This window comes from Arvicola amphibius, chromosome 9 (assembly GCF_903992535.2).
Source record: "Arvicola amphibius chromosome 9, mArvAmp1.2, whole genome shotgun sequence".
Classification (NCBI taxonomy): Eukaryota; Metazoa; Chordata; class Mammalia; order Rodentia; family Cricetidae; genus Arvicola; species Arvicola amphibius.
Window position 1 is genome coordinate 105,137,131 of NC_052055.2, and position 23,804 is coordinate 105,160,934.

At 42.5% G+C, this 23,804-nt stretch overlaps 1 protein-coding gene across 5 annotated transcripts in view; it reads right to left on the bottom strand.

Moving 5' to 3' along the window:
• Positions 1–997: 997 nt before the first annotated feature.
• Sirt1 (sirtuin 1) overlaps positions 998–23,804 on the bottom strand; it is a 54,392-nt gene continuing 31,585 nt past the window's right edge. For 2 of the 5 annotated variants that reach the window (XM_038341222.1, XM_038341221.1), the window contains 8 exons: positions 19,691–19,807; positions 18,204–18,445; positions 13,699–13,851; positions 7,146–7,293; positions 6,658–6,737; positions 5,248–5,434; positions 3,584–4,138; positions 998–2,026 (listed from right to left, as the gene is read on the bottom strand). In XM_038341222.1, the coding sequence (XP_038197150.1) occupies positions 1,725–2,026; positions 3,584–4,138; positions 5,248–5,434; positions 6,658–6,737; positions 7,146–7,293; positions 13,699–13,851; positions 18,204–18,416 (1,638 nt within the window). In that variant the 5' untranslated portion in view covers positions 18,417–18,445; positions 19,691–19,807 and the 3' untranslated portion in view covers positions 998–1,724. Of the gene's footprint in view, positions 2,027–3,583; positions 4,139–5,247; positions 5,435–6,657; positions 6,738–7,145; positions 7,294–7,928; positions 8,559–13,698; positions 13,852–18,203; positions 18,446–19,690; positions 20,946–23,804 lie in introns of those variants that run through there. The other 3 variants (XM_038341220.1, XM_038341219.1, XM_038341223.1) reach the window with 3 other exon arrangements.

A 23,804-nucleotide genomic window follows, 5' to 3' on the forward strand; every position in this document is an offset into this window, starting at 1 on the left:
GCTAGTGCTCTCATTCCACACTCGTGTCATTGAGATTCACTCAACAGTAAGCTGGGTTAGAGGTAGAAGACATTCTGGGATCAGACACCAGAAGACCCCAACACAAGAGTGAACCTTATTGGGCTGGCAAGTTAACGGGGAGGGGGAAGGAGTCAAATGACCATTTTAATATAAGACTTTAAAACAAGATACAAGTATAAAACACTGCTTTTGTATTTCAAAAGTTTGAGGAAGATAATCCAGTCATTAAACAGTCTACAAAACATATGCCAGATTACATAAAAGTCTATGTACAATATAAAAAGAGCTGAAAACAGTCTTCACTGTAAAAATAATTTAAAACAAATTTTCCAATTTAAAATATTGTCTATAGCACAAACACATCATGCAAATGGAAACTAAATATACTGCATTCTTTAGTGTAAGCCAAATTCAGATTGAAATCTTTTTTAGGTAGGGAAATGAGCCACTTTTATTAACTACTCTTCTTATCTGGCAGTAACGGTCCTCGCTGGGTATTTTATGCATAAAGAACAGCTATATTTCAAAACTTTTGGTAATAAATACTAAACCAACATTGAATATTTAAATTTGCACGTAATGTTCCAAAGACATCTGTAAAATAAATACTGACTGCAATGTGAGGTGTGAACTGTTTGCAGTTCAGAAAACTGATCCTAGTTTTAAGGCAAGCTAAGCTTTTAAATAAATAAGAACTAGTTTCATTGACTATTCATCTCCATAATACAAGGCTAACACTTTGGGATACGTTACACCAAATCCTCCTCAATAGGAAACAATGTACTTTCTGGCTGAGTTACAGTTTATTACTTTGGAACTTTTTAATTAAGAGACCTGTTGCTTTCCTCATTAGTGGAAAAACAGTAGTCCAAAATATTACACTCTTCCCAGGAGAAGTACCATTATTAGGTTCAGAAAGGCTTTGCATATGCACATCTTGGCAGTTTAGTACTTGTGGTGACAACAGATGCAGTGATAGGTTAAACTAAGGGGACCTATAGACAGGACTATTGTTTCTAGAGCAACTGAAACATTTTCAAATCATTTATCAGGTTAGTCTGGTGACTGCAGCAAGTACATGCCATCTTCAGCAGTAAATACTTCAAACTGAGCAAGTTTTGAGTGCTCCCCACACATGCTGACTTCCTTCTCACATTATACGTCATCAGTGATTTTAAAAAGTTAGCTGCCACAAGTTTTTGAAAATGCCAGTGTTTCAAAAGGTAACTGCTAAAAATAAAATTCAGCAGAACAGAAATTGAGGATTTCAAAACTATTCAATGTTATATATAAACAAAAAGTGTGAAATACCATTCTTTGGTCTATATAAGCTGTTCCCTTTACATTAATTAACATTCCAATGGCTTTTTGAAAACTTTAAAATGTTGAAAATCATTAGGCAAAAACAAAAACAAAATATATATACATATGGATGTATCATACAAATGAACCTTTAAAGGAAATTGAAGTCAACTAACAGCTGATTAAAGATACCTAGTACCTTTAAAAAGGTTAGTGTTGAATGTACAAGTACAGAAATATGATGGAACTTTAAAAATTAGAAGACAATCTATTTTCCAGTCTATAAATATTACATCTTTCTCATTTCCTTGTTCAAGTTCACAAGTAAACATTCATTTTTGACATGCTGAAGTTCCCAATGCTGGTGGAGCAGTTCCTGTACCTGGACAGCTGTGGTAACGTTATGATTTGTCTGATGGATAGTTCACACCTGCCACTTCCTGTCGCATGGCTGCAGCTTCATTAACTCCCTCCTGATCCCCTCCATCAGCACCTTCAGGTCTATCAGGATCATCTTCCAAACCATTGTAGAACTCTTCAATCTCACTTTCATCTTCCATGGGTTCTTCTAAACTAGGACTCTGGCATGTGCCGCTGTCACTGCCACAGGAACTAGAGGATAAGACATCATCTTCAGAGTCTGAGTACACCTCCGCACCATGGAATATGTAACGATTTGGTGGTACAAAAAGGTACTGATTACCTGAAATAGAGTGGTAAGAAATGTTACTTTCAGTTGTTTGGTTCTAGGCAGGAGAATCATTCTACAAGTGTCCATTCGGTGTATCTTGGAAGGCTCACAAACTCTCTAGGTTGTGGTTTTGTTGTCTTATTACCGTAATTTGTTTATAGTAGGTAACCGTGCCTGGCTTACATGTTAGTCAAGGTGATCAGAAACAAAAAACTAGCTTTTACTTTACAGACTACAAAATCTGTAAAATACAGTATGATAAAAGATTGCTCCAGAGGCAAAGATGTATATATGATACAGGCAAGTTACACTTCCCAGAGCTAAGTCTCCCATTGTGTATGTCCAGACTTCGGGGAAGGGGGGCAAGTTACGTAGCATACCTAAACCACCTCTCATATCACCATTTCCAAACATCAATGTTCATATTTACCTGGAACGAGGATAAATTACTGCTTAAGTTGGGCTGTTATCAGGGTCTTCTGCTTCAGAAATATTCAATATTAAAACATCTTACCACCTGTTTTTACAATTATATAGACAGTAGACAACAGAGTGCCCCAGAATTTAAAGATTTATTCTATTCCACTAAAATTTGAGTTAATAACATTACATAAGTCAGATATGGTGGCACATATTTATGATCCTAGTACTAGAGAGATGAAGCAAGAAGTTGACCATTAATATCTAAAATTTCTTACCCTGGGCTGTGATGGCTTATGGCCACAACTCTAGGGAACTTTAGAGAAACTATAAACTTTTTTTTTTTTTTAAATGTCAAAGCTGGGCATCACACACCTCTAATCCCAGCAGAAAAGCGGATCTCTGTTGAGGCCAGCCAGGGCTATATATAAGAAGTCTGGTGATGTTTTATTTCTATAGGGGATGGAAAACATTTTATATTACAGTACTCTGCTGTTGTCTAGATAGCTATGGTTTGGATACAAACATTTAAAGGCCAGCTTGCTCTCCCAAGTATGAGGCCCTACTGAAAAAGACCAAAGTCAGTTCCTATAAAGTACTGTAGAAGTTGCATTATAACTTATGCTTAAATTAAGTTAGAATTTACCCATATTTAGTATACTGAATCTCCAAAAAGTAGACTATTAACTGTTAACAGTTGGTGGGACAAAACAGATGTGCAGTAGAAGAGAATGCTGTTTTGGGGATCTGAAACAAGGCAGATCTAGAATTTTATCTGGTAGTACTACTTCCTAATTACCTTCCAAAGGTCATATGTAACATCTTCAATCCTGCATTTTCCCACCTAGAACATGGTTATGTGTTTTCTGTAAGCTGACCCACAAGTAAGTAATCAGATCTCAGTCATTTACTGGGGAGGTAGGGAAACACAGCGTGTTAAATGACTTAACATCCTAGAACTGAGGTTATAGCTCAGTTAGGAGATCACTTGCCTAGCCGTTTGAAGCCCTTTATCACAGTATTGCCTGCAAAAATAAACATACCACCTTTCTTTAACTCAACACACACAGCACTAAATTTTTCTGACATTGGGAATCCTCTTTCTTGGATCACAATACTTGAAATGGTTCAACAAACAGCATTCCTTACCATCAAGGCGCTTACTAATCTGCTCCTTTGCAAGTCTATTGGGCCAACACTTTCTCACAGCTTCTGCAACTGAAGTTCTTTCATTTTTCTCTCCAGTACTGGAACCAACAGCCTTGAAATCTGAGTTTTCTACATTAATGCTCTCAACATTCCTACAAGCCTGTACTTCTTGTGAATTTTCTTCCATACAACTTTTTGATTCAGATACTTCTAAATCGTCAGCTTTGTTCTTTGTTGCTTGGTCTACAAGTGTAGTAATCACAGAAGAATCTTGTGGTATAGTTCTTTCAGGTGAACTTGAGGCTTCAGAAATATGAAGAGGTGTTGGTGGCAACTCTGATAAATGAACCAATTCCTTGTGTGTTCGTGGAGGTTTTTCAGTAATTTCTGAAAGCTTTACAGGGTTACAACAAAGTTTGGCATATTCACCACCTAACCTATGACACAACTCATTAATTATGACATCACAGTCTCCAAGAAGCTCTACATCAAAATGCAGATGAGGCAAAGGTTCCCTATTTATTAATATTTGAGGCACTTCATGGGGTATGGAACCTAAAAACAGGATGGAAAAGGGGGTTATAAAAAGGAAAGAAAGCAATTATAACCACAATAGATAGATATGGGTGGGCATGGTAGCACAACCCTGTAATCCCAGCACCAAGACAGCAGCCAAAAACCCTGAGACTCTGTTGCAGCCATAAAAAAATAGGGGGAAAAGGGGAGCGATATACAAATAAATTTCTCCCATATTCTCTGGCCTTAAACACATGGCAGTCCTGTCCCAGCCTCAGAGAGCTCAGCTCAGAAAGCTTAAACTTTTAAATAACAAAACTCCTTTGAATTAGCTTTAAAGATGACAATCTAGCACAACATGTGGCTTTAGGTGTCTGGAAGGCTCAGAGAATCTCATATCCCCCTGCTATGAAAGGGCACGTAGTCTTAGCTGCTTCACACAGTGGAGGTGGCAACAGAAACATGAAAGTAATTCAAGAATGGCAAACTTGAACTGGACATAAGCTTTTTCGGGGGCGGGGGGAGGCGTATTAAGACAGGGTCTCATATGTCACCTTGGCTGTCCTGGAACACTGTATATGTATATAGACCAGATGATCTTAAACTCGGAGATCTGCCTCTTGGGGTTAAAAGGTGTCAGCTGCTATGCCTAGCTCCTGGGTATAAGCAAATGAAATTTTTTCATTTAACCCAGGGTGGCCTCAAATTTGCTATGTGGCAGATGCTATTCTTTGAACTCCTGACGCCACCACGACATGGCTTACAAGTGTGTGTCAAGACTGAGCAGACATACCTTTAAGTATGAGGCCAGCCTGGTCTGAATATCCCAGGCTATATTGAGATCTTGTCTTAAAAGAAGAGGGGTGGTGCCTACCAACAAGTTAAGTGTCTGAATACTTTGGTCAAATGGGGCTGTCAGATTCCCCTAAAAGATAGCCTACAACCATCTGTAACCCCAGTTCTAAAGAATCCAAAAATGTACACATGGTACACATGCATGTAAACAAAATATTTATATACACAAAGAAGTTTTTTTTAAAAGTAAAGCTTAGACCTTCAACTATTCTCTAAATAGAAACAGTAAAATCACCGCTTAGACAGACCCACAACACATGGCATGCAAAACTGTCCCCTAACCATCAACTTACTTGGAATTAATGCTACTGGTCTTACTTTCAGAGAAGACCCAATAACAATGAGGAGGTCAACCTCATCTTTGTCATACTTCATGGCTCTATGAAACTGTTCTGGTAAATTTTCACCAAAGAAGACAATCTCCGGCTTCATAATAGCAAGTGGCTCATCGGCTGGGCACCTGGGACACCGAGGAACTACCTGCACAAATTGAGAAAGTGAAGGGAGCCCAAGTTAGAAGCAGTCAATATACCCAGGAAACATAAAAGCTGAGGAGAAATAAATTTGACAGAGCCTATTGTGAAGCCAGGTGACAGCTCAGCAAGTGAAGAGAATTCCCGCCAAGCCAGCAATCTGAATTCAACTCCCAGAGTCCACATAGTAGATTGAGGACTGACACCTCCCCTTCCCCATTGATCTTCTGACCCCAACACCCTGATCTCCTTTATTCACCTCCACACAAGTGCTGTCATTTCCTCATGCCCACCTGTGTGCACGCAAGCAAAAAGCGAGCACAAGAAAAAAACATGGAAACAAAAAACTTGACCTTTAAAAATGCTTGTGAAAGTGACTCCATTCCAATATACTACTTTTCCTGATCATACATAATCGTGAGGCTATTTCTGGATGTGTGTTGCTATATTTTTTGCTTGTATGTTTTTTGTTTTTTGAGACAGGGTTCCTCTATAGCTTTGGAGCCTGTCCTGGAACTAGCTCTTGTAAATCAGGCTGGCCTCGAACTCAGAGATCCGCCTGCCTCTGCTTCCCAAGTGCTGGGATTAAAGGCGTGCGCCACCACCGCCCAGCTTGCTGTTTTCGTGTAGTAAATACTTGACTATCACTTGTTTGCATCACTTATTTGTAGCTGAGCATGACCCTCAGCTTCTTATTCTCCAGCTGGGATTAACCAGATTACTGGTGCTAGAGAGCAAACTCAGAACTCTAAACGTTAAACAGGCTTTCTACCAACTAAGAAACTAATCCTGTTTCTCTGAGACAGGATTTCTCTGTAATAGTACTGGCTGTCATGAAATCCCCTCTATACCAGGCTGGCCTTGAACTCACAGAGACTCTGCCTCCCAAGTGCTGGAATTAAAGGAATGTGCCACCACTGGCTCAACTTTTGCTGTTTTTTAATGACTCTTCCTATACAGCTCAGGTTAACTTGGCAAGCGTGCACACACTCAGGTTAATTTGCAAGCGTGCGCGCGCACACACACACACACACCCCACCTCCTTAGTGTGCTCTAACACCTTCACCATACAAGGATTTGCTACTTAAGGTAGAAAACATAATTTACCAGAATTTCCAGCATTCCTTCTGTATAACACATGCTTTTTACAGAAGGGGAGAAAAGATGAAGGTAGAAGCAACAAACATCAAGTTTATACAATTCCTAAAATGAGCAGATGAATTAAATTACCTGATTAAAAATGTCTCCACGAACAGTTTCACAATCAACTTTGTATTTACAAATCAGGCAAGATGCTGTTGCAAAAGAACCTAAAACAAAATAAACCTGCTTTAAGAAATATTTGTGGCTTACACAATAAACTTTAACCTGAGTTTTCCTGAAGTCTTACAAGAAATATAATATGGGTTATTTAAGAATACATGTATATATTCTTTATCCTCTAAAGGTATTGTGATAAATAACTCTGCAAGGGTTAAATAAATCTTTGCAACTAGAAGTACCAACCTTGGCTCAGTTGTATTATAGTCACGGCTGGTCTTGAATTGCCTATCATTAGGCATACACCACAGGCCTTATTTCTGCTTTTATTGTGTATGTTTTTCAGTTATGTACATTCAAGAGTATCAAATAATGCTTAATCTCGTTACGCAGCTTCTTTCCGTGCCCGATATTTCTAACTAAGCACACCACAGAAACCACTGTTAACATTTACTAACCATGACACTGGATGATCCTTTGAATTCCTGCAACCTGTTCCAAGGTATCTATATTTTGAGTATAGTTTCGAAGTAGTTTTCCTTCTTTATCTGACAAAGCTATGAATTTGTGACACAGAGATGGCTGGAACTGTCCAGGATATATTTCCTACATAATGCAAAAGGCAGAAAGGTTTACATTAATTAAATAAGCATAACAGATATCCTGCTTCTGTTTAGTCAAAAAAATGTACTAATCCTAACCCCCATGTATATACTTTAATAAACACAGTGAGCATTTTAAAGCACCTGGATGGATGGCACACTAGGAAAGGGCTGCTACTATACATACTCAGCACTGGTGAACGTGGTCCCTTGAACAAGGTAAGGTGACCCATAAACACATCTTTTTTTTTTTTTTTGAGAGAGTTTCTCTGTGGTTTTGGAGCCTGTCCTGGAACTAGCTCTTGTAGACCAGGTTGGCCTCGAACTCAGAGATCCGTCTGCCTCTGCTGGGATTAAAGGCGTGCGCAACCACCGCCCGGCCCATAAACACATCTTAATGGATAATGTAAGTCAGAAGAAATACATACCTTAAGTACATCAGAATTTTGTTGGCTGTAAATTCAGATTTTTTTTAAAAGGAAAAAAAGGGTAAACTTTACACTGAAATTATAGCTATCAAAGGGTACGGTGACTGCACAACTAAAAAAAATGCTCTTAATGTATTATTTAAAGCTATTGGATTATCATTCATAAATATCAACCTGCTGAGGGTTTAAAGCTGAAGTGTTAATTCCTTACCAACATTGCTTTCCTTCCACTGCACAGGCATACTGGGATAGAACAGAGCTGCTCATGAGTGCTGACTTGCTGGATTTTGTGTGTGTGTTTTTACCCCCAAATAATGCTTCAATGCTGTTTCTTCTTTAAAAACAAAGATTTCAGATATACACATGGCAAAAAGATCAGAGAAAAAGTATCAATTTTGGTCCTCCCAACTTGACAGTGTTTTTATTCAGTTTCATTTAGTAAGTGACTATGGCAAAGGAAGTTTCTTTTTTCTTTAAAGTAGCAATACTTTCTACTTCCTTACACTATAGGCTCTATCTAATTCATCATGTTAGCAAAAATTAAATACAACCATATGTCCATCAATAGAGAAACTGGTTGTATAGTAATGTACACCCATACAGTGGAATATTTAGCCACTGAGAGAATGAGAGGACTCTCATGCACTAAACTGAAAAATAGTTCATGACACATAGGAAAAGAGCAAGTTAGTCACCAGGGAGTAATCTTTTTGGCTTTATTAAGAAAAAAAAAAAACCCTGAAATTGTATGCACACATGGATGGTTCTGTCTGTATAAACACATGAGAACACACAGCAACTGTAAACAAGGCTGAGATTTCTATAGGAATAGAGGACTTCACTTTTCACCTATTTAGTAACTAACAAGTTAAACTTAGTAAGCTAATTTTGGGGGGTTTTTTTTTTTTTTTTTTTTTTTTTTTTTTTTTTTTTTTTTTTTTTTTAGGAGACAGGGTCTGTCTCTACATAGCCCTGGCTCTCCTGGAACTCATTCTGTAGACCAGGCTGGCCTCAAGCTCAAAGACCTGCCTCTGCCTCCTCAGTGCTGGAATTAAAGGTGTAGTGCACCACCACACTCAACAATAACCTAGGTTCTATAAAGTCATGTGTATTGTGGTCCATTACATAAAAATCCAAGATTTTTGTTTTCCATTCCAACGTATACAGAAAAAACTTGAGTCTGGATCAAGTGGCACATCCTAAAAGCTCAGCACACAGAGGTCAAACTAAAGGATAGCTAGAAATTATAGCATTCTAAAAGAACTTTACATCAGATAGGTTGTCTCAGGTCTGAACATCCTAAAGCCTTTTAAGAAACCAATGACAGGGATGCAGCTGTTAATCTGCTAATCCTAGCACTTGGGAGGCAGAGGCAGGAGATATCCGGAAATTCAAGGCCAGCCTGGTCTACAGAGAAGGACAACATACAGAAATCTATCTCAAAAACCCCAAAAAGGAAATCATTCAAGTCAGGCATGGTGGCACATGCCTCTAATCCTAGCACTTGGGAGGCAGGAGACAGGCCTGGTCTATCTACAAAGCAAGTTCCAGGACAGCCAAAGCTATTACAGAGAACCCCCTAGCCCTCCAATAAAAGAAAAAACCAATCATGAGTGCTAGACCATTCTACTGAGTTCAAATTTAAAATGTAGTTTTAAAAGCTAACATTCTGCAGGGCACTTGGGGTGCACACCTTTAATCCCAGCACTCGGGAGGCAGAAGACCTCCCCAGTTTGAGACCAGCCTGATCTACAAATTTTGCAGGACACCCAGGGCTACAGAGCTCAATCCCTAGCACCACACAAAAAAGTGAAGTGCTGGGGAGGGAGGGTCAGTGGGTAAGTGTTTGCTATAACTCTGCATGCAGGAGGCAGAAACAGGAGACCCTGCCTCCTCCATACACAATGTGGGGAGAGTAATAAAGATACCCAAAGTAAACTCTGGCCACCACTTGTGACACACACACTTACACCTGGGCATTGCATAAACATCACACACATGCCCATAGAGAAACCAAAAATTCCAGTAAGGACTCTCCTCATACTCATTTGGAAAACCCCAGTAGAGTTTACTGATTAAAAGCCTTTTGCTGGCTTCCTCTTGGGAGATATTTAACTTTAAGAGAACAGATTTTTCTAGACAAGATCATGACAGTGCATATTTATGCTGCATGGGCTACACATTTTGCCATATGTCTCATATAGTAAAGAGATGATTTATCAAGTAGACTTGGCTGTCACTGAAACGACTTAGGGACAGTACAGTAGGTCATGTGTTGTAAAAACAACCTAAGAACTTCTAGTCATTACCAATTAACTCTCAGCTAATGGGATGTGGTAAGACGGGAAGAAGCTGGTGAGCAGACACAATCTGACAGAATATGTTTAGATGATATATTGTACAACACAGATTACAATTAACACTATGTACACCTCAATGTCTGAGTGTAAGAGTAGAGAGCATGTTAAGTACTGGATGTCACTAGTCAGCTATAGCCATCCCATAATGTATATATAGCAACATAATGTATATCCTATAAATATATTCACTTATATATCCATTTAAATTCACAGCTCAGTCAGCTAATATTTAGAATTATACATGTTTGTAACAAGATTTTTTCAGAGAGTATGCCGATCTGTCTAATCTAATGAAAGAATTTCAATTAGTGAAGCTAAAAACTAATCCCTACTGAACTTGAGTATGTATATGCAAAACCTATACTTGTATTTCACATTATAATGCTGCAGAGCATTATACATACTTCACTTGTTATACATGTTATATAGCTTACATGTATAAGGCTGAATTAAAGACAGCGTCTCATGTAGCCCTAACTGGTCTGGAACACAGAGATACACCTGCCTCTCACTCCAGAGTACTGAGATTAAAGACCTGTATGTACTACCAATTCTAACCCTTTTTTTATACTAAAAAGAAATTTTATGAGTGTTTTGCCTATAGGTTATATGTATATGTATTGCTTGCCTAGTCCCCAAGAATGTCAGAAAGACATTGGACCCTCTCAAGAGAGCTGGAGTTATGGATGGTGAGCCACCACATGAGTGATAGAAACCAAACCCAGGTCCCTCTTAACAGGTCTTAACTTCTAAGCCATCTCTCCAGCCCCTATTTTAACACTTTTAATTGTATGTACGTCTGGGGTGGGAGTGAGTGAGTGAGTGCAGGTGCCATGGAGGTGGAGGCCAGCACAGGCTTATCCTGTGGCTCTACAGCCAGCAGCTGTAGAGACAAGCTGCTGGAAACTGAGCTCGAACTTTCTAAGTAGACTGCACGCAAGCACTGTATCATCTCTCCAATCTTTGTGAAAGGCTTTTCCCCAGATTTCCTTCCTAGCCATGTTTGGAGCCTTTAAGAGTCTATGTACAGAATATCATCCATAAACTGAGGATCTTTGATTCCCCCATGTATATCTTTCTATGAAGGCTAACTTTTATGCTCCTCACTTGCACCATAAACCCAATTCAACCCTAAGAACAGAAACAGTCTAGCATATATGTCCTTTGCTGGGGCCGGAATCCAGAGCCTAAAGCTCTGCCACTTGCAACCCAGGCTGTCCTGGGACACAAGTGTTAAGCAGATACTGGCCTTTTACCTCTTGAGATCCTCCTGCCTCCACTTCCTAAACCCTGGGTTTGTTACACATTATTGGAGAGCATTTTTATGCTATGCCTACTGGAATTCCAGCCTTTATAATCCCCCGAAGGAGAGCAAAATAATGTTTACCCATACACACACATACACAAAATAAGTAAACTTAATTTTAAAAATGTACAGAACCCTTAATTTTAGAGATGTAGCTGTACTCGATACCCTGTAAGACAGTGACAAAAGTGGTTACTGGCAATGCAGTGCCTGCTCACAACAGAATTTACATGAAAAACCTTGGGGACAACACAGATACACTGACCAACTCTGCTTATGTAAGACATGAAAGTAACTTAGTGACCTGCTGATCTTTCTGAACCTGTGTCTACTGACTGAGTTCACAGGACATCAGACATCTCTCACTGTTGAGACAGGGCAGCATTGCTAAGTATCAGAGATTCCAACAGCACATCCTAGCTGCAAACTATGGTTACCCCTATAATGCCAGCACCTAGGATGCTGAGAGTATTCCCTCAGTTCTGTAAATATGCCATATAAAGACAGTTTTACAATTCAGCTTAGGGCCTGCAAGATGTGAGATGGATCAGTGAGTAAAGGGGCTTTGCTGCCAATCCTATCAACCGAGTTCAATTCCAAGCACACACACGTATGAGTTCTCCACATTGCACTTTGGCATGCGCATCACCCACTCACCACTCCACCCCTTCTGAAATAAAACTTTCAAGATCCTATTTAATTTCTGGATTCTCAAAAAAAAAAAAAAAAAAATCTACCTAATACAGAAGAGCCTTTCGGATTTATTTACAAGTCCCATAAAAATGAACTAACAAGAGGCAAGGTGGTAGGTGAAGGCAGGAAGACCAAGAAGCTCAAAAAACATCCATGGCTATGCAAAGTTCAAGACTAGCCTGGCCTACAGACTGCCTCAAAAAATAAATAAAATTTGAGATGAGCTGCAGAAAAACTGCAAAATTTTCTAGTGACAGATAAAAATCTTGGGACGATATATATACTCTATAGCAGCAGAGCTGCACAGCAGATATATGGAGCCAGGGATGCAATTTTCAATTTTCTAATTCACATTCAAGTGAAAATTTCAAATACCTAACAAAAATTTTTGTTGTTTAGTTTTTTTTAATATTTATTTATTTATTATGTATACAATATTCTGTCTGCGTGTATTCCTGCAGGCCAGAAGAGGCACCAGACCTCATTACAGATGGTTGTGAGCCACCATGTGGTTGCTGGGAATTGAACTCAGAACCTTTGGGAGAGCAGGCAGTGCTCTTAACCGCTAAGCCATCTCTCCAGCCCTGCTATTTAGTTTTTGAAGCTGAGTCTCACAATGTTAGCCATGGCTGATCATGAAGTCACAAGTCTCCTGTTTGCCTAATGAATCCTGGGAATGCAGGAATACACCACTATGCCTGACTCCTGAACATTTTACCAAATATTTGAATATTTGTTTGTTACTATTTAATAAATGCAATTAGCTCATTTCTTTAGCAAAATCTCTAATATCCCTAAGTATGCCCTTCACTTATATCAACACATTTCAAGTATTCAATAGCCACATGCAGCAAGTGACTGACTTATGAACTAGAAAGACTAGAAGACTCTACAAGGGTCCTGTCATCTGTTCACCAAAAAAAAAAATGTAATCTCAGTCTTTGGTAACTAAAAATCGTTTTTCAGACAGAGGCACACGTTAAAACTTGTCTACTACAAACCATACTACAGTAGGTCCTATAACCGTTATGACTCAGAAAATAGATTTGATGTCAAAACAGGTCATTTTTTTTATGATCTACAAACCACTAAAGGAGTGGGGGAGACAAAAGACCAAAAATTATTTACAATCCTAAAACAACAAAAGTTCTGCCTACCACACTGTAGCATTCACTTCACTGGGCAACGAATGTCAATTTAAGACGTCTATACAAGCCGGGCGGTGGTGGCGCACGCCTTTAATCCCAGCACTCGGGAGGCAGAGGCAGGCGGATCTCTGTGAGTTCGAGGCCAGCCTGTTCTACAAGAGCTAGTTCCAGGACAGGCTCTAAAAAAGCTTCAGAGAAACCCTGTCTCGAAAACCAAAAAAAAAAAAAAAAAGAAACACAGCCGGGCGGTGGTGGCGCACGCCTTTAATCCCAGCACTCGGGAGGCAGAGGCAGGCGGATCTCTGTGAGTTCGAGACCAGCCTGGTCTACAAGAGCTAGTTCCAGGACAGGCTCCAAAGCCGCAGAGAAACCCTGTCTCGAAAAACCAAAAAAAAAAAAAAAAAAAAAAAAAAAAAGACGTCTATACATGAGAACAACACTTTCTCATGAACGACAAACAAAAAACTGTGATACCTTTGCAAACTTGAAGAATGGTCTTGGATCTTTTCTAAAATACTCAATATCAAACATGGCTTGAGGATCTGGGAGATCTGGGAAGTCCACGGCAAGACGAGCATAAATACCATCTCTTGATCTGAAGTCGGGTATTCCACAGGAAACAGAAACCTGAAATATACAAGACGTAATTCACAACATTCAATTATCTACCTTCATAATTAGGACCTCTAGTACACACAATTAGGTGGTAAGAATGCGAAGAAAAGTTAAGTTTGAGGAACAGAAACACCACCCTTCTAATTTCTTTCAGATACAGAAGAGACAAGTAAACTAATGAGAATAACTAATCTGCCACATACTGTTTTCAGTGGTGCTAAGTCAGGCCAACCTTAAAAACCTTTAAGCATTTAAACAAATTAAAGCAAATATAATTAGAGTAAATTAACCTCATTTTTTTAACCAAAAAGTAGGTTAGACTTCCTTGCAGATAATCCCAAAGAAACTGCTTTCATATGGCCACCTTTTTTAAAAAATATTTATTTATTTATTATGTATACAAATATTCTGTCTGTGTGTATGCCTGCAGGCCAGAAGAGGGCACCAGACCCCATTACAGATGGTTGTGAGCCACCATGTGGTTGCTGGGAATTGAACTCAGGACCTTTGGAAGAACAGGCAATGCTCTTAACCTCTGAGCCATCTCTCCAGCCCATGGCCAGCTTTTAATACCTCAAGAACACTAGAATTCCAAAATTTCAACACCGTATACTGTAAGCTGGGCATACAAGTTCCTGACTGTAGTCTCAGACATTTAGGAGGCTGAGTCTGAGGGGCTGTTTAGGTTCAGATTTTCAAGACTAGCTGGGACAATCACAACAGAAAAACCATTACAATAAAGGGGCTATGGGTCCTGGGTATTCATAATGTTCAATAGTACAACTGTCTCCCACATACCATAAGAAAGTAATTTGCCAGGCAGTCGCAGCACATGCCTTTAATTTAGCACTAGGGATACAGAGGCAGGAGATCTTTGTGAGTTTGAAGGCAGCCTTGGTCTAACAGAGCAAATTCCAGGACAGGCTCCAAAGCTACATAGAGAAAACCCCGTCTCAAAAAAACCAGGAAAAATAAATAAATAAGGTCCCCCCCCGCCAAAAAAGCTATCAAGTTTTACTATTTTTGTTTTCTATGTCTGTAAGGGAGCCTGCATGTATATCTGTGCTTCACATGGGCACCTTATGTCAGAAGGAATTAGATCATGCAGTTGTGAACAGCCATGTGGGTGCTGCAACTGAACCTGGGTCCCCACCTAGCAGCAGCAAGAGCTCAGTTCCAAATCATCTCTCCAGTCCAAGAATATAACATATTTACTTATGGGTTCTTTGGATTTTGTCTTTTATTTAACAGGGTCTCACTATAGATCCCTGCCTGACCTGGAACTCAGATACACCTGCCTCTCTCTGCCTCCACAGTGCTAGCACTAAAAAACAGGCAACCACTGCAAAGTGGTGGCGCACGCCTTTATTCCCAGCACTCAGGAGGCAGAGGCAGGCAGATCTGAGTTCGAGGCCAGCCTGGTCTACAAGAGCTAGTTCCAGGACAGGCTCCAAAGCTACAGAGAAACCCTGTCTTGAAAAAAAACAAAAAACAGGCCACCTACTTTCTTGTTGTGTTTTTTTGTTTGTTTGTTTGTTTGTTTTTTAAATAGTGTCTTGCTGAGCCCAGATCTCACCACTTTAGTGAGGCTGGCTAACCACCGAGATCCAGGAGTCTGTCTCTACACACCAGTGCAGAGGTTACGGTCAGGCCCTGACAGGTAAATGCATCACTATACCCAGCTAAGGGATGTGATTTTTTGTCTGTTATGGAATATTACTTTGAGTAGAGATGTGTCACACATCTATTGAACTATGTAAAGGTGTTACTTACATGTGTAACACTGCCTGTTGGACAGCCAACAGCTAGCCAGTAGAGGGATAGGGCCAAGCAGAAAAAAATAGGAGAATCTAGGCTTGAGAGGAATAGAAAGAACGAGAAGTAATGAATGCAGTCCAGAAAGAAAGGAAGGTAAAAAGCCGAGGCAAAGCATAGACAAGAAACAGGTTAAGTTATAAAAGCTAGTGAGACAAACATAAGCTAAGGCCAAGCATTATTCATAACTAGTAAGTCTCCGTGTCATGATTTGGGAGCTGGTTGGTGGCCCAAAAGAAAACCTGTCACATTGTTAAATACAAGAATCATATCCAGAACAGTGGCCCAAGTCTACATTCGAAGCTAAGATAGCTGAGGCCAACTCACTTGAGTTCAGTCTGTGTAACACAATGACACCCTGTCTCAAAAACAAGAAAGGGCTAAGAATCAGTCTGCTGTAGAGTGCTAGGACCTAGTATGTATAAGCCCCAGGGTCAAATCCCCAGCATTACAATAAAGAGCCAGAGAGATGGCTCTGCTAAAGGCTCCAAGCTCAATGACTTGTTTGATGCCAGGAATCACATGGAATCACTTGCCAGTAGTCCTCCGACACTCTCATGTGTTCACACACACAATTTTTTCTTGTTGTTGGGTTTGTTTTTCAAGACAGGCTTTCTCTGTGCAGTAGCTCTGGAGTCCTGAAACTCACTGTAGACTAGGCTGGCCTCAAACTCAGAGAGCCCCCTGCCTTCTAAGTGCTGGGATTAAAGGTGTGCACCACCACTGCCTAACTACCCAAACTTTTTTTAAATAACCATGTGTAGCGGCACATGCCTTCCTTTCTTTATTCTTAGTTCTCTGCAAGTTTGAGGACAGCCTAGTCTATGAAGGAAGTTCTAGTTCAGCCAGAGCTACACAGTGAGATACTGTTTCTAAACGAATAAAAAGTATAAAAAGTCAAAACTTTTCCTTCAGATAAACCCTAGCAGTTCAAATCGGGACTCAGCAAGCTTTATTGTCCCAGTTTCACAGTGAAAGAAAACTATCTCCGGAACACATCCCTGACCCAACTCAGGCTGGAAGAGAAGGACTGCTGTAAGTCTGAGACCATCCTGCAGGCTACAGGCACCAGCCATGAGGGCACATTCTAATAATCCTAGAACTTGGGAGGATCCCTGGCAAGTTCCAGGCCAACCAGGGCTATAAGTAAAACCCTCTCTCAAAAATAACTAAAACAGGGAGTCGGCAGAATGGCTTGGCCAGTTAAGGTGCTTCTGACCAAGCCTGAAACCAAGACTCACAGAGGAAGGAAGGATACAAGCAGCTCAAGTTGTACTGATTTCCAAAGGGGCCATAGCATACAAACTGCCGCACACACCAAACACAAGGCAAACTATAGGTTTTGTTTTGGAAAACAAAGCAGCTGGTGGGAGTGCAGGCCTTTAATTCCACTTGGGAGGCAGAGGCAGGCAGATCTGAGGCCAGCCTGGTCTACAGGGCCACTTCAGGATAACCAAGGCTAATGTTACACAGTAAAACCCCACTGAACAAAGAAAAAAAAATAAAAAGAAAAAAGAAAACCGACCTTTGTCTAAATCACACCCACAGGGAAAACTAATTGTATTCTGGTGTTGAGGGGCTAGTGCACACAGAATGCTTTGGCAGGCTCACCTCCTTCTGTCTCCCAGAACTGGGATTCTTAGTGATCATTTAATACCTTCTCACTTTGCTTGAAGTGCTTCTTGCTGCTAACATAATGTCAAACATACTACACAATACAGAATTATGAGTTGGTCTTAGACCAAGTCAAATGAAAAAGGCCAAGTCTCTACAGTCTTACCAAGTTAAAATGAAGAAAAAAAAAAGGTAAGCATGTTACCTTCCCAACCGTATTTTAACCATGAATTAAGTTTCTGCTTTCTCCATGAAAACTGATTCCACTAGAGCCTTGCTATCATGCTTTCCAAAAGAATCTAATTTCTCCAAATTCCCAGGAGCTGGAGAGATAGCTTGATGCTCTTGCAGAGGACCTGGAGGCTCACAACCATCTATCACTCCATTATCAGGGGATCTGCTGATGCCTTCTTGGCCTCCTTGGACACTTCACACAGTAGAACAAAAACATGCATGCAGGTAAACTACCCATACACATAGAATTAAAAATAAACTTGACTACAGAAACTGGAGAGGTGGCCTAGCCATTAAAGACAATTTGCTGCTCCTGGAAGAGAAGCTAGATCTGGTTACTAGTGACCAGATGAGCCCACAACTGTTCAATGCCTAGGAACCCAACATCCATTTCTGGCCTCTGCTGGCACCAGGCACACACATAGTACACATACATGCATGCAGACAAACACACATACACAAATAAGATCTTAAAAAAAAGAGGGGGGAGGGGATGATCCCACCTATCAATTGAGCTACAAATAAACATTAAAAAAATTGTCAGACTTTCCAAAACACTGAACTAATTTATAGCAACTGCTGCTGCCCCTCAGGTTTTAGCAGTTTCTAAACACCTATATTGTGAGCAAAGGCTACAACTAGTGCAGAAAACAAGTGGTGGGAAAGGAATAAAACTTACTATTCTTAGGAAGCTTACATACCCCAGCTCCAGTTAAAACTATTATCTTTTTGCATTCTTGTAGTAACTTCACAGCATCTTCAATTGTATTAACATCTTTTCTTTTTTTCCGTTTTGGTGGTTCTGAAAGAATATTAATAACAATCTGCCACAGTGTCATATCATCCAAATCAGGTGGAGGAATTGTTTCTGGTAGTAAATCTTTAAGAATTGTTCGAGGATCAGTACCAATCATGAGATGCTGCTGAACAAAAGTATATGGACCTATATTAAGGGAAGAAAGGCTTAAATCAGTTCCACTGCTAATTAAAACCTCATTTACTTTGTCAAGTAAATAAGTTAGAAATATATAAAATTTTTATGCGAAGTTTAATTTAGTATTATTTTAAAAATACAATTTAGAGCCAGGTGGTGGACAGAGGCAGAGGTAGGTGGATCTCTGTGAATTAGAAGGTCAGCTTGGTTTGAGACAGTTCCAGGATAGCCAGGGCTACAGAGAAACTGTCTCCAAAAGCGCCCCCCCCAATAAAATAAAATAGAAACAGGAAAAAAAAAGTTCAATTTAAAGGTATTTCATGTCATATCCCAAACAAAATCTGACTAAACAAGAGCTTGCTTAGGTCTAAGGTTTTGTTTTCCAAGACAGGGTTTCTCTGTGTAGCCATGCTGTCCTGAAATTGCTTTGTAGACCAGGCTGGCCTCGAACTCAGAGATCGCCTGCCTCTGCCTTCCGAGTGCTGGGATTAAAGGTACATGCTACCACTGCCTGGGAGGTCTAAGTATTTTGATTATATTTTAAGGGTCAAATGGGTAGAAGATGAAGCAACTCAGGAATTAGCATGCAGGAGGCCAAGAAAAAAACCTTACCAATACCTGAGAAACTAAATCTAAATGATAAAGGTGAGAAAATTTAAAGATGGTACAAGAGTGGCTCCGGGGAAGCCGCTGCAGACATTGGTGGCACATAACTATAATCTCCAGCATTTAAACACAAGGGAGTTGGGAACTGAAGGCCAGTGGGGGCTATACAGTGAGTTCAAGCCAGTTCTACGCTACAAGAAAGTGATCCTGTCCCAACAAGAAAGCAGACACACTTTTAAAAATACTGGAACATATGGAGCAAAAATTAAAAAAAAAAAAAAAAAAAAAAAAAAAAAGGTCAACGGTATGAAAGAAAAAGAACAGGGATGAGGAACATCCTCAGACACAGGGACACGGTGTGGTACACCTATAATCCTAGCACTTGGTAGGAAGTTCAAGTTCAACATCATCCTTACATCCTAGACGCCATGAGTTTAAAGCCAGCTTGGGTACATGGAACTGTTAAAGAAATCAAGAATAGGAAAAGAAAGAAGAAAGAGAGAAGAAAAGGTGTAAGGAAAAAAAGAAAAAGACTGCATTGGTTATGGTAATACACCAGAGGCAAAAGACTGCAGAGCAATTTGGCTAGCCTGGGCTACAAAACACCTTGTCTCAAAAAGGGAGGAAGGGCACTTATCCAAAGCTTACCTATCCGCGGCCGCGGAGTCCAGTCACTAGAGCTCGCACGCGAAGTTCTATCGTCTTCATCACTCTCGCAGGAATGGAAGCCATTAGTGATGATTTCGTCCGTGAACAGGAGGTCGTCTGAGAAAGAAAACAAAAGGGCTACCGCCAACGCCATCTTCATCTGGGGGCGGGGGCCACACCTGCAGTCACTGGCACTCTCAGGCTAGTCTGAGCCACATGGCACGACTCCGGTTATTGAGACAAAAATCAAAAACCAGAAAGGCTTTACTTACAACTTACATCTATGATTCCAGCACATGGGAGGCACAGAAGTTGAGAACACCTAACCTACACAGAACAGTGAAATCCGGACCAGCCTGGGCTAAAGTGGAACCCTAACTCAAAAATCAAAACCCGGGGCTGGGCAGTGGTGGTGGACTCAGGTCCACCCCTGAGAGCTCAAGGCCAGCCTAATTACAATGGATGCCCAGGGCTGTTACAGAGAACCCTGTCTCAAAAAAAAAGAAGCTTAAGGTGAAACATGCTCCACGTCAAGGGATAAAACCTACATCTTCATGAAATGCATCAAACAGAAATTACCACGAACAGGACAGTGGTACGTGGCACATGCCTTTAATCCCAGCACTAGGGGAGGCAGCCTGGTCTACAGTGAGTTCCAGGACAGCCACAACTGTTACAGTGGAAACCCTGTCTTGAAAGAAGAAAAAAAGAAACCAAAAAAACTTCAAAATCTCACTTAAGTAAAATCCTTAGCAGTGTCCTCCCTGCCCCAGCCAGTCTTTCTGTAGCCCTCAAAGTAGAAAACGTCCTGCCTCAGCCTCAGCAAATTTATGCTTTAAAGAACATAAAACATGCTTTACACTACACTATCCGTTTCCCCTTTAATAGCTGAAATCAAGGGCTATTTACTATTCCAGCCCCTAGCACGCCGTTCTTTTCTTTTAAATACATGGCCAATGCCCCACTGAATGATCCACAAATACTGACAGGACTCCGCTAAATTCTGGGCAAAAAGTTCAGATGACATTATTACGTATACAACACTTTGGTTGTTCAATGGCATACAGGACGTAGGTTTGTTTTCAGAATAACAGATATGTTAGGAACTTTAAAAAAATGTTATGAGCACATGATTTTAGAAGAAAAATAAGTACTAGTAAAATTATTACTCTTCTATGCCTAGGTTGCTTAAATGCAATCTCAGGAAATTAATGTTTTTAGAACAAGTCATTTCCTTACATTTTTAAGACGGTGCCTCACAAAACAGCTTTGGTCTATTAAAATTTCTAACTTCAAAAAAAGATATCGAGTCCAAAAAAAAAAAAAAAAAAAAAACCACCACCACCATACAGGTGTCAGCTTGCAAACGCAATCGCAGAAGGTCGAGCCACCGGACAGCCCAAAGCGAACTGCCAGGAAAATGCAACTTTAATAAAGGCGCTAGGGTCAAAAGCATCAGAGGGGAGGGGAAAACTTCAACGACAACTACGAGAGCCCCGGTGACTGAGCGCAGCGCAAAGCGGCCCGGGCGAGCGGCGAGTCCGCGCGCGGCCTCCGCTGGCAGGGCCGGCGAGCTCGGCGGCGCGCGGCCGAGCCGGGCCGAGCTGCGCCGCCACCGCCGCCACCGCAGCCGCCTAGCCCGAGGAACCCTCGGGGCCCCGGCCAGCCCGGGACCGGGTCACAGGCGGGGACGCGGAGGGACGCGGCTGCGCGGTCCCGACCCCGCGCGCGCCACTCACCTCGGGTAGCCGATCGTCTGCCGCCGCCCGCCGCCGCCTCGTCGTCCTCCTCGCCCTCGTCGTCGTCGAAGTCGGTCGGCAGCCCTCGGCTCCCGCCGCAGGCCCGACCCCTTGTCTCCGTCCCCGGCCGCGGCGGTCGCCGGGGCCTCCGGCTCCGCGCCCGCCGCCGCCGCCCCTACCGCCTCCCGCCATAGCGCCGCCGGGGCCGCGGCGCACTCCGCCTCACACCCCGCCGCCGCCGCCGCCGCCACGGCCACCGCCGCGCTCGGCTCGCCCGGGCTGTGCCCGAGGCCAGGCCCGTCTCGGCGCGGCCTCTTGCGGAGCGGCTCCTCAGCGGCGGGCTGCGACGCGGCCTCCATGGCGGCCGCCGCGGAAGGGGAGCCGCCGGCCTGAAGGGCGAGCGCCGCCTCGTCCGCCATCTTCCAACTGCCTCTCTGGCCCTCCGCCCTCGCCTCCTCTGCTCCGCTCGACGCGCGGCACTGGCGCCCCCGCGGCTCGGCTGCGGGAGATTTAAACCCCGTCACGTGACCCGGCCCCTCGCCGCCCCCGCCCCCGCGCCGCTCCCGCCACCCACGCGGGCCGGACCACAACACGCCGGGTCACGTGTCCGGGCGCCGCCCGCGGCCTCGGCCCTCCCCGGCCCCACCCAAGGGCCCGGCTCCCCTCGGCGGCCTCCGCTCGCCTCTCTCCCGCTCGCACGGCTCGGCTCGCTCAGCTGCGGCTCAGTTGGCGACTACGCCGCGAGTTCCCCACCTGGGCCTCCCGCGTGCCACCTTGCCTTGGCTTCGCCTCGGTCGGCTTCTCCCTCAGGGTTTTTAAAAGCCCACGAGCGGCGAGCAGCCCGAACCGGCCGACGCCGGCCTCCTGAGAAGAGTTTCCCCCCCCCCCCCCCACACCTGCCAGGTGCTTTGTGACAGCTCTTCCTCAGTTTACCGCTGTAGGCTCCTCGGGAGCTCGCGTTGTCTCCCACCTTCCCTTATCTAGTGCAATGGAATGTTAATCCAGAAGCCCGGGGGATCTGGGCCCCTCAGCTCTAAGGCTCCCCAGCTCGGGTCTCTGGACCTCGCTTTTGTCATTTGTAAAATTTAATCCCTTGGCCCAGGTGGGGGCGGCAAGAGCGGAGGGACAGGAGGGAGAGCGCTTGGTTCTTACGCACCTCTGTGAATGGAGTCAAATTTGGGGCCGGGCTCCTGTGACTTCAGCAGTTGACTCTTTTCTGAACCCTTTTTAAATTTATTATTTGGTTTTTTGTTTTGGGGTTTTATGTTTTGTTTTTCGAGACAGAGTTTCTCTGTGCAGGCCAGGCTTCCTGGAATTTGATCTGTAGAGCAGGCTGGTCTCCAATTTAGAGATCCACCTGCTCCTGCCATCGCGAGTGCTGGGATTAAAGGTGTGCACTATCACCGCAAACCATCTAAATTAATCTTTAATCCTTTCTAAAATAGTCAAGGCCAGGACTGAGGTTTGCAGCTCAGTTGTCAACCATGCATAATAAGGCTCTAGGGAGAGGACCCGAGGACATCTTCAACTACATAGGAAGTTCAAAAATAGGCCTGCAAATACCAAAACTTGTCTCGAAAATGAAATTTAAAAGTTGATAGGCGTGTTTTTGCAGTGCTCTGGTGAGAAATCAGCTGCCAGGTGTAAAATAAATGGCTCAAACTAAATGTAAAAATCTTAGCTGTAGAATGGAGAAGTGGCTCTCAGTGACTAAGAGCACTTGTTTGCCCTTGCAAAAGGCATTGGATTTGCCTCCCACATCCACGGGGGGCTCACACCTGCAGATCTGACACCCTCTTTTAGTAAACACAGATAAGAATGCAGCCAAAACACCCAGACAATAAAAAGACACTTTTGTATGCTTGCTTTCGAGACAGGGCTTCTCTGTGTAGCCCTGGCTGTCCTGGAACTCCCTCTTGTAGATTCAGGCTGCAGGATCTTGAACTCACAGAGATCCACCTGCCTCTGCCTCTCAAGTGCTGGGATTAAAGGCTTGAGCCACCATCACCTGGAATTTAAATAAATCTTTAAATAATGTTTCTAAATCCTTTTCCTTCCTCCACAACTCGAAGTTCCTTCACTTTCCAGTTACCCTGAAATTCTGGCCCCTCTATCCATTGGGTTATTAGATCTCAATTACACAGGGCTCAATACAGCGAGACTGGTCTGTAATCCCCTAATCCGATAACTCAGGAGTTAGTGGCAAAAGAATCAGGAATTTAAGGCATTTCACTACGTTTGAATTTGAGCCCACACTGTCTCAAAAACAAAACAGTCGCCAGGTGTGGTGGGCTCACATCTTTAATACCAGCACAGGGGGCTGGGAGAATGGGGAGGGGAGCAGAGGCTGGAGAATCTAGGGCTAGCCTGGCCTA